Source organism: Dama dama, chromosome 7, assembly GCF_033118175.1.
Source record: "Dama dama isolate Ldn47 chromosome 7, ASM3311817v1, whole genome shotgun sequence".
Lineage (NCBI taxonomy): Eukaryota > Metazoa > Chordata > Mammalia > Artiodactyla > Cervidae > Dama > Dama dama.
In genome coordinates, this window is record NC_083687.1 from 32,852,557 (window position 1) to 32,864,185 (window position 11,629).

Genomic DNA, 11,629 nt, shown 5'->3' on the forward strand with positions numbered 1-11,629 from the left:
TGGCCGTTGAAGTCGGCTGTAGGCATGAAAAGAGGTTGGCCGAAGGAAAAGTCCAGCTGCTTTGGCTCCCTTCACTAGGTTTGGTGATTGTCCCAGAGCTTCCGGACCCGGGATCGGAGTGAGGGAATCGCTCTAGAGGGAAGCCCAGGTATCACTATGGCAACCGGCAGCCCTCCGGCCGCGTGACGTCACCTCTCTCACTCTAGGCTAGGAGCGGCCTCTGCGGGAGGGAGCTGGGGAGTCCTCGAAGAGGGCGCCCCTCGCCTTCTTCAGTGTGGGGGCTGTTCCGCCCCGATCTCTGGGAGGGCTTTGTTCTTTTGTTCAGGCCTAGGAGGAAGGCCTAGAGCCGGGCCCCGCCCTGTTTGTCCACCTTTCAGCTTCTCTGCTCCGCAACAGGTGTGTCTTCTTGAGCCCGCGGGGGTGTGAGCCCGCAAGTGTGCACTGAGGTAACCGTTCGAGTAAATGGGCGCCTCTAGACGGATTCTAGGGTAGGCGGCAGGGTATTTATTTATTTTTTTTAATCTGCGGCCAGACCTGCGTACTCGATCTCCATTCTGTTTTTGTTCGGTGGCGGGAGTGCCACTTGCCTCTTTAATGCTCTCTCTGGGCATTTCTCTTTTCCAAGGATCTCTTGACCACTGTGCAAAACTCTTTTAAGGTGTGATTGTGTAACGGTTGCCGCTGACCCCATCTTGTGTCTTTTAGGGCAACCAACTTCAGCGTGTATAAGGGCTCAGACTCCTGCTGGACATCTGGGCTCCAGAAAGAGGACCCAGATACGCTGCTTGGGAAACCCTGGTGTCCAGATTCCAAGAGGAACGGGATGAGCGCCTGAGATGGAAGGTAGTAGGGATGACTTGGCGGGGGGGAGAGTGGGATAATGACGGCAAAAGAAATGTCCTGACCTGAGGATTAAATACTTGACAGAGCTGGAAGAGGTGAAAGAAAGAAGCCTTATATATATGAGGATGGAGAAAAGAAACAATTACATCATGGGGAGAGACTTGGAGGAAGAGTTAGTTCTGCCTGGCTTTGGGATTGGGGAATGAAAAGGAGTAATGATTCAGAATGTCTGTGATCCTCACATGACTTGTATTTATTAAAAATTAGAATGATAAGCTTACAGTGAGAAAAAATCTTGATAGTCATCTCATCAAGTGCAAGAATCAGTTCTGAAATAGCCCTGGGTGTTGGCCATCTGTTACGTCTATGCCTTAACATCTGTTAAGTCTTTGGGGGTATTAAACTCCATTTTGAGTGCAGACTATTCTCTTGTTGGCTTTTTCTTTTTTTAGTTCCTTATATTAGGCAGAAGTGCCTTTCCTTGTAACTTGTGTGTTGATCTTAGTTCTTAGTCTTCCAAAGCAAGAGACTGCTCTCTAACACTGCTGCCCTTCAGATATGTGAATTCAGCTGTTTCCAACTCCTACTCACAAATTCTCTCTCTTTTCTAAGTAAAACAGCCTCAGTTCCTTTGATGGGTCTCTATGTGATATATCTAGTGTGCGTGCTAGGTTGCTTCAGTTCTGTCTAGACCTCTTCTCTAAAAACTCTACCGCATGACAGCAAGCTTCTTAAAATGCATTGCCTAAGACTACACATAGTCATTTAGATGTACTTTGAAAAACATCTTAAAGTGTGATGTACTATTTCTTTTGATTTGGCTATTTCTGCTGTACAGTATCATTGTATTTGCTTTTTAAAAATCAGCGATATTTTGCTGTTAGTCCTAGATCTTTTTTTTACATAAACTGCTGTTAACTAGATTTACATCATCCTTGTATAATAGAATTGCTTTTTATTCTTAATGTCAGGATTTCATATTTATTTATTATGATTGTTCAATTTTTTTTGCCAAATATTTTAGCTTGTCAGAGTAATCAGTAATTAATATTAACTTGGTTTTTCAGTATTTTAACTGTTTTTTCCAACTTTATGGGTAAGGACAGAGCCCTGTGATACGTCCCTCTAGACTTTTTTCTATATTGTCATTGTCTTTACATTCTTTAGGTTTGGCTGTGCAGTCATTTGGTTTAACCTAACTGCTATCATACAGTCCTTTTTCTTGGATCTGTTTAATATCACTAAAAATCTTAACATTATTTATATTATTTACTTAGGTTTGAGCTATACCTTACATTTGTCCTCAGTTCTTTTTTTCTAAAGGTACAAAGAATCTCTGTTTTATTTCTTACAACTGTGGTGTATCTACAGTTATCTCAAAACAAAAAGTTTAATGAAAAAATCAATTGTCCTTCATTCTATTGCCAATGAACAATTGGAAATTGTAATAAAAATAATTCCATAGCCTCCAAAATATGAAACAAGAATAGAAACCAACAAAAACATGCAAGATCTGTACATTGAAAGCTGCAAAGCATTGCTGAGAAAATTTTTTTTCCAGCTTTATTGAGATATAATTGATCCTGACATTGTGTAAGTTTAAGTTATCCAATGGGATGACTTGATCCACCTATGTATTGCAAAATGATTTCCACAATAAGGTTAGTTAACCACATCTATCACCACATATATTTGCCTTTCTCTGTGTGTGTGTGTGTGATGAGAATATTTAAGATTTATTCTGTTAACAACTTATAAGTGTATAATACAATATTGTTAACTATAATTACCATGCTGTACATTAGATCATCAGAGCTTATTTATAACTGAACATTTATACCCTTTATTCAAAATCTCCCTATATACCCCACCCTCCAGCCCCTGGAAACCATCATTCTACTATTTCTTTCTGTGTTCTGCCTTTTTAGATTCCACTGATATGATCATGCAATATTTGTCTTCCTCTTTCTTATTTCACTTAGCATAGTGCCTTCCATCCATGTTGTCCCAAATGACAGAATTTCCTTCCATTTTATGGCTTAATAGTATTGCATTATATATGTGTATATTCCCACTATTAGTGGGAATATAAATTGGTGTACCCACTGTGAAAAACCATACAGAGATTCCCTAAGAAATTAACAATAAAACTACCATATAACCCAGCAATCCCATTTCAGGCTATGTATCTGAAGGAAATGAAATCACTATCTCAAAGAGATATCTGCAACCCCATATTCATTGCAGCATTATTTATAATAGTCAAGACATGAAAGCAACCTTAGTGCCCATCAATGGATAAATGGATAAAGAAAATATGGTATATATTTATATTTCTATAGCAGCCATGCCAGTTTACATTCCCACCAACAGTGGACAAAGGTTCCTTTTTCTCCACATGCTCACCAACATTTATCTCTTGTCTTTGTAATAATATTCATTCTAACATCTCTGAGGTGATATCTCATTGTGGTTTTGATTTGCATTTCCCTGATGACTAGTGATATCAAGGACCTTTTCATATACATCGGCCATTTGTATGTCTTCTTTGGAAAAATAACTATTAAGGTTCTCTGCCCATTTTTAAATTGGATCATTTGGGTTTTTTAGCTATTGATTTGTATGAGTTCCTTATATATTCTGGATACTGGCCACTTATTAGATACATGATTTGCAAGTTTTCTACCATTCCATAGGTTGTCCTTTTATTTTACAAATTGTCTCTTTTGCTTTTTAGTTTGATGTTGTCTCACTTGTTTTTTTGGGGGGGTTACATATCTGTCTGTGTAAATTTCCTCTTACTGTTAAAATCTTCAATGAAAAAAATCTTCTTTTTTTTTTTTTTCCTCAAGATTTCTTTTACAAAATTTCTTTTCCATTACTGGTCAAAATGAAGCCTGGAATAACTTGCTTTTATTGTTTCCTCTCCTTTTTGAGAATTGGACTTTCATGTCAACCATTACTCTGAATAGACCTCCCAAGAGCAAAGTTTGTTTTCCTTTTGTTTATTGATGTTTAAGTTACTACATTAAGTGCATGAACTTAAGCATACCACTTGATTAATTTTTATATATTATATACAGTGTAACTACCTTCCACACTAAGATACTGAACATTTCTATTGCCCCAGCAGTCTCTCTTGTGTGCCTGTCAGTCAGTAGCCCTCCAGAGGTAACCACTCTTCTAAGTTTTTGAATTTAATATACAGGCACACCTCAGAGATATTATGGGTTTAGTTCCAGCCACTGTAATAAATCATATATCAAAATAAACTGAATCCCATGAATTTCTTGGTTTCCTAGAGCATATAAAAAAGTTATGTTTATACTATATTGTTGTCTAAGTGTAAAAAGTGTAAAAAAGCACTATGTGTAAAAAAATGTATATACCTAATCTAAAAAAAATAGGTAATTGCTAAAAAATGCTAAACATCATCTGAGCCTTTCGGAAGTTATAGTAGTAGCATGAAAAATTACTGGTCACAGATCACCATAAAAAATACAGTAATAACAAAAAGTTTGAAATATTGTTGAAAATTACCAAAATGTGACACACAGACATGAAGTGAGCAAATGTGTTGGAAAAAAAATGGTGCTGATAAACTAGCTCAATATGGGATTGCCACAGGCCTTCAATTTGTAAAAAGAAAAAAAAAAACCCAGTGTCTAAGAAGTGCAAATAAAGTAAAGCACAATAAAATGAGGTATGCCTGCAAATGTACTCATATAGTATGTATTCTTTAGTGTTTGTCTTATTTTGCTCAATATTGTTTATGAACTATACCCATGTTGTTAGGTAAAGCATCCTTTTATATTTTGGAATACTATTCTATTGTATGAATATACCACAGTTTATCCATTTTGCTGAAAGCCATTTGGATTCTTTCTGATTTCGGCATATTATAAATAAACCTTCTATGAACAATCTTGTACAAGTCTTTTGGTGAACATAACTCCTCATTTCTCTGGGTATATGCGTAGGAGTGTAATTGTGGAGTCATAGAGCAGGTATATGTATATCTTTCATATATACTCCCAGTTTTTCTAATGATTGGCCCCACAGCAATGTACAGAAGTTCTAATCTCTGTATTCTTGCCAGTAGTTAGTACTGACCATGTCTATTGAATTTTAGACACTCTGGTGGGTAGGTAGTGTAACTAAGTATATGTCATTGTGATATTTAATTTGTATTAATAGCAAAGTTTCAAAGAGTGAGGGGGAGACTTTTGGAAAGTAATCTGATTATTAATTTATATTTTATATGTAGCAGAGAATATGTACATGTATAAAGGGAATGTATCCATTCTTCACTAAACTCCCATCCAGACAGCCACAATGGATACATGTTAAAGGGATGTAAAGGGAAATTCCCTTTATACATGTACATTGTCAGAAGGCAGCAGAAATATTTTGCATCACTTAATGAAGAATATGGATTAAGTTGTATGATGAAAGTGACTATAAGTATGTAGGGGCAAAATTGAAGCTTAAAGTAATTCTTTACTTCCTAAGTCTGCTGATGAAAGTACCAGGGTCCTAGTCAGCAGTTACCTTGTGTTTTTTGTGTTTAGAAGGAAATGGTATAGTTCCTGCTGTTTTCTTATAGAAAAAATAAGTGGATTTTATAGCTAACTTGGACAGGATTCATTGTAGTTTCTTTTCCCTCCTCTAGATCTGTCTGCTCCAGAGTCTGCCCTTTTCCAAGGGGGACATACTTTACTCCCATCAGCTAGTTTTCAGGTAAGTTGAGATTTCCTTTACATTTCAGTCCTTAGAGAGGAATTGTGTATTCTTTTGGTGTGACATGTGTTTATCTAAGAACCAATATTGGCAATTCATTCTGGGCTCCCATTTGCCAAACACTTTCTTCCTAACTCTGCCTCTCCAGCTTGACTAATATATTCATCACTTAACTTCTTGCTTACATCTTGCCATTTGCCAGCGATGAGAGGGCAAAACTTGATATTTTACCTGAATAGACCAAATGACTGCTACAAAAATATAAATATTCAAAAGGTGAAATGAGTACCATGGAAAATGGAGAATCAACAAAAATAAATGTAGTCCAGAGGGTTTAGGAGAGTTTCTGCAGTTCTCATTGCTTCTTTCTTGTGTAACTCCCTTCCATATAGTACTCTGTCCTGTGAACTCTAGTCACCTTGACTTCCTCAAACTCAGCATTATCTTTTCAGTTCAGAGAATCTGCAGGGTGGCTCTTGAATTCCCCTTCCCTGCACCCCTGCCTGGAAACTCTCAAAGCAGTAAGCTGGAGCAGTTGTAGGGCTCACTTAATTTGCTTCCTGATTCATGGAGATCACTGTTCTTTGTTATCTGAGATTCAGTGCCTTGGAAACTTGTTTCATACATTTTGTCTGGAATTTTTTGGTTATTTAATGCAGGAGGGTAAATCCAATCCTGTCAATCCCATCAGAGGCACAGCTTGATCTTTTTGAGTTTTGGTTTTCCACTGTAAGCTTTGCTAGGGCTGATCTAGTGTAGTCTTACTATTGGGCTGTGTTTTCAGGGTCCCTGTGACCACCATTTACTTCAGTGATTTGCTAGGATGATTCATCCACCCCAGCAGCATAACTCAGGAATAGAGATCATGGCCACAAAGATACACAGTAGGATCAGAAGGAAACACATACTTATAAGGCTCCAAAGAAATCAGGCTGTACTTTCTCTCTTGCTGTTGTCCACAGAGACATGAGAAATGTCTCTCATCGAGGAAGTCTGCTTGAGTCTCTCAGTCCAAAGTTCTTAAAAGGGAGCTGATCACATCAGTGTGTGCTCCCTTGTGGCTGTTAACTAGTCCTGGTGCAGGCCTCAAACTGGGCACCACATGTGCATCATAAATCTTCATGTATACTTTAAACAATGCTGACAGTCTGGTACATCCTGCCCCAGTATTCCAGACACACAATAACTTCGTCAGTCGTTAACTATATAAACATTCATTTTCAGAGCTTGTTTAAGGTTCAGAAACATGGATCCAAGTGTCCCTGGAAATGAGCAAAGATTGAGCAAACGGGACTTCCTGCTTTAACTCTTTCCTCACAGGCTAAACTTTGCTGCTCCTAAGGTGCATTGGAACTGTTGGTGGGAGCTGATTGCTCATACCATCTTAACTCTGGGTTCAGTTGTGTCATGTTGGTAACTTGTTATTGCCTGTGAAGATTGTATTTACACCAGATTTTTGGAGCTGCTCCTCTGCGCATCTCCCTTGTCTCTAGTATCTATCCTGCAAATCCCCTGCGTTTGTAATCCTGAGCTGCCACCTGTGTCTCTTTAGTTCGGGAAGACCACTGTGCCTTGCTCAGCTTCTGCTCCCTGCTCTGCAGTCTGGAGATGCCTCCAGGCAGGACACTGAAGGATCTGAGGAGCTCATGTGATTTTCTGTCTTAGGGATCACAGTTCTGTTCTGTCTGCTGTTCAAAGGACTAAAACCCTTGTTTCAGTTCTATTGTGGAGTTTTATAGTTGTTTACACTGGGAAAGCTAGTCCAGTTGCTCTGTCATGGTTGTAAGTCCCAATAATTTATCTGTTTTAAAACAAAATGAACTCATTTGCTCAGGAAGTTCCCCTGCATTGCCTCTGAGTCCCACTAGAGTTGCACTGATAATATTTGGTAGTGTATTCTTTTAGCTTTTTCTCTGTGCATTAACATACAAACTTTCTATTCATAAAAATAAAAATGGTGTAATACCATGTATACCATTTTTAGTATGACATACATTTCCTAATCTGTGCATGTTTATTTTTTGATACACTTTATTTTTAAAATGTCTGCATGAACTGCTTTGGTATGGATGTACCATGAATTCTTTAACCACTGTCCTATTAATGGACATTTAAGTTTACTTTTTTCCTCACAAACAATGTTGCAAGGATATTTTTTACATGTGTTTTTGCATCCCAGGGTGTTTCTAGAGAATGAATTCCTACAAGCTACAAACTTGGCTTGAATGATATATGCATTTAAAGTTTTGATAGATCCTGGCAGACTGCCCCTGGATGAATTGCATTAGGGTTCTGTTCCCACAGTAATACACCTGAGCATTTTCAGCCGTGTTCCCTAATCTGATATCTCATTGTTTTATGATGTTTTTCTTGGAATGGAGCATATTTTCATGGTTTTAATGCCTTAGATGAATTACCTGTGTGGGTTGTTGGCCTTTTTTTGTTATTGTTGTAGGTTGTTCATCTTTCATCCATTTTGCTATTTGCAGGAGCTCAGAATGTTGCATTTTGTTTATGGTTTTTTGCAGAAGCTTTACATTTTATGTAGTTTTATCTGTCAATCTCTCTCATAATTTTTACTTTCCATATATCAAGCTTATGAAAGTATTTTTATGTCTTTTATTCTATTATTTTTGCTTTTTCTTTAAAATTTAATGCCTAATCCAGCAGATATTTTTGTGAGGCCATGAAGTAGGGAACTCAGTTTATTTTTTCTCAAATAGACAGTTATTTGTTATGACACCATTTAGTGACTAATCCACCTTCTCAAAGCTACTTTGAAAGTTGCTTAATCCCATTTAGTTCTTATAAACAAAGATGTATTTTAGGGTTATCTGTTTTTCATTTGAGTTTTATTCCATACTAGACCAGTCTGTTTTATCTTTCAGTATACTTTACTATGTTATTTAGTATATTTTGAAATGTGGTAGGGTAAGTCCCCTCCCCAGATTCTTTAAAACACATTTTTGGCTGTTCTTGCACTTATAGTAGTAAAATGTATTATTGATGTTAGTAGGTTTACTCTTGATACTTGAGATATCTTGGAACACAGAGATGATGATGATGATAATTGTGAAGATCAACACAATAGCAGTCAACATTGACTGAGCACTTGCTGGACCCTAAATTAAGCATTTGATAGCAAACATTTCTTGCTTAATTCTTACAGTAATCCTATGAGTCAGGTTCTGTTTTTATATTCATTTTGCAAAGGAGGAATTATCAAAATCATTTCTCAGATAGCCCAGAACTTCCCTTGCTTCTATCAGTATAGCTAAATTTGCCCCTTTTCTAGGTAAATGCTTTATGGCTAAGCAGAGATATGTCTGGTCTTCCAGGAATCAGTGACCTTCAAGGATGTGATAGTGGACTTTACCCAGGAAGAATGGAAACAGCTGGATCCCGTACAGAGAGGTTTATTCAGGGATGTGACATTGGAGAATTATACACATCTGGTCTCTATAGGTAAGGATGACTTTTCTGAGTTAATATCTGGAGGTGTGGAGGAGGAGGGAACTCACGTACTTAGGTGAGTTTTTTCCTTTCAGTTAAGGAACCAAAGACTTCTTAAGTTCGAAAGGTTTTGAAAAGGTTTCTACTCTCTAGTAGGCTTCCTTCATGGCTGAGTTGGTAAAGAATCTGCCTACAATGTGGGAGACCTGGGTTTGATCCCTGGGTTGGGAGGATCCCATGGAGAAGGGATAGGCTACCCACTCCAGTGTTCTGGCCTGGAGAATTCCATTGACTGTATAGTCCATGGGGTCACAAAGAGTCGAACATGACTGAGTGACTTTCACTTTCACTGTCTAGTAAGTAGAAGGACAAACTAATAATCTTTCTGAACCCAGATCAGTTCCCAAATTATACCACATTTGGGAACATATGACATCGAAGCTTTGTATATATTTTACTTCTGTCTGATTTGTCCACCTCTTTTTCCACTAAAGACAAAGCGAAGAGAATGAACCCTGAGAGGGCACTTTTTTCTCACCACCACAGAAAGGTAACTTTTTTTTTTACTCCAATGAATAGGACTCCAAGTTTCCAAACCTGATGTGATTTCCCAGTTAGAGCAAGGGACAGAGCCGTGGATTGTGGAGCCCAGCATCCCAGCAGGGACCCCTGGAGGTAAGTAATGGATACCCGGCAGATGAATGTTGTTAACTCTGACCACCAGCCTGATGAGAGGATTTTACATCTGAAATGTAGATGTACTTGCCTCTCCTTAAAGTGTCTGTTGTGGAGAATGAAGGCATCTGTACTCTCATGTGTTGTCAAAACACTAAATGTCTGAACATGTGAATACATATACATTTTTATACTCCTTCCAAAGGACGTGTTCTTCCTGCTTTTTTCTAAAAGCAACTTCTTGACATGGAATCTGGATTCTATCCTTTCTCAACCTCCTTTGGGACCCAAGTCTTATAATTATTCGTACTTTTCAGTCCTTACAGTTTTTTTTTTTGATCTCTAGGCTCCATCCCCAGTACCTTCAAACAGAAATAGGTGCCTAAATTCCAGATATTTTACTCAACACTGTTAATCTATCTGGCCACCATCCAGTCTGCCTTTTTGCTTTCCCAACCAAACTCTGCAAAAGTGAGTTTCATACCTGTAGACATCATTTTTTTTCATACCTATTCCTGCCTTAATCTCATTATGTGACTTCTTATCCTACACAGTATTGTCCTGTCCTTGACATTATGAATAACTTTCTTCTAAACCTTGATTCTTACACTGCACAGAGAGACCTCCTCAAAGATCTGACCCTGAAAAAATATAGAAACTAAGACACTTTAGGTAAGGAATATATCTTCAGAAGTAATGAGGTAGGCATAGGGGGTCCTTTTTTATGGGGAGGAAAAAAGCATGCAGTGTTCAAATTTGGGAAGTGCTAAATTAGCTAAATTTTAGCAGGTTTCATTCTCTCTTGTTTTTTTTGGCTGTGCAGGGTCTTTGTTGCAGACCACAGGCTTCCCATTGTGGTGTTGGCTTGTAGACTCTGGAGCATGGGCTCAGTAGTTGTGTCACATGGGCTTACTTGCTTCATGGCATGTGGCATCTTCCCAGACCAGGGAGCCAACTCATGTCCCCTGTATTAGCAGGTGGATTCTCATCCATTGTGCCACCAGGGAAGTCCTTTAGCAGGTTTCTTATTAGAGAACCACTCAGAGATTTTTTTTTTCTTTACATAGTCAGGAATTATGAATTTCCAAGAGTTGCATAGAATGTAACAGTTCTTTCCCCCATGCTCCTAACCATGATTCTGGTTTGTTTGTTTTTTTATACTGCACCTTTAAATTCTTTCTTTTAAAAGATGGTTTCATGGAACACAATTTGAAAAACAAATTTTTAAAAAAATAAGAGCTTTATTAACTTGTGTTTACAGTTTGTTAACTTTTGGAAAGTTAACAATGAGGTGGCCACTGGCCCAAGCCCTTGTCTGCATCATTTTCCTGTCCTCTTAATTAGCATCTTCTCTAAGCTGTCTTGGTGACTTGGCCCCTGCAGGATTGTGAGATATATAGATACAGATATTTATTTATTTACCTATTTATCTATCTATATATGCACACATATTCTGTCTTACTAGTCTACCTTGTTCTTTTGCAACCTGAATGTCAGCACCCTCTCTTATCTCTCCACGCACAGGGTGTCGGAATATACTGTGGTCATTGCCCATTGTCTTTGCATACTGTATAGTAAAGTGAAAATTGCTTCCTGTGGTAGGAGTGGTACTGTTCAGTCTGGCCTTCTGGAATTTTCTCCAATCTTTCATTCATTACCCCACTCCTGATACTCTGGTTATTGCATTGTCACAGTATGACAATGTGGATAATATTGGTCAGTCTGTTGCATATATATTTATGTTGGAGTTCATCTGGAACTCCAACCTGGCTCAAGATCAGTCACTTCTACACTCTTTTTGCCTTTAACAGCATATGACTCCCTGGTCTCCATATCCTTCCCTGTGAAGCACTTCCAGGAGGTACTTTTTATGGTTATCTACCATACACGTAGTAGTTCCCTTGTAGCTTAACTCGTA

General features: G+C 38.1%; 1 protein-coding gene across 4 annotated transcripts in view; it reads left to right on the forward strand.

Annotated features, from left to right (window-relative positions):
• ZNF184 (zinc finger protein 184) overlaps nt 1-11,629 on the forward strand; it is a 17,096-nt gene continuing 5,467 nt past the window's right edge. The window contains exons 1-5 of one of the 4 annotated variants that reach the window (XM_061147305.1): nt 1-148; nt 706-843; nt 5,516-5,583; nt 8,922-9,048; nt 9,616-9,711. In XM_061147305.1, coding sequence (XP_061003288.1) covers nt 837-843; nt 5,516-5,583; nt 8,922-9,048; nt 9,616-9,711 — 298 coding nt within the window. In that variant the 5' untranslated portion in view covers nt 1-148; nt 706-836. Of the gene's footprint in view, nt 149-184; nt 489-705; nt 844-5,515; nt 5,584-8,921; nt 9,049-9,615; nt 9,712-11,629 lie in introns of those variants that run through there. The other 3 variants (XM_061147306.1, XM_061147307.1, XM_061147308.1) reach the window with 3 other exon arrangements.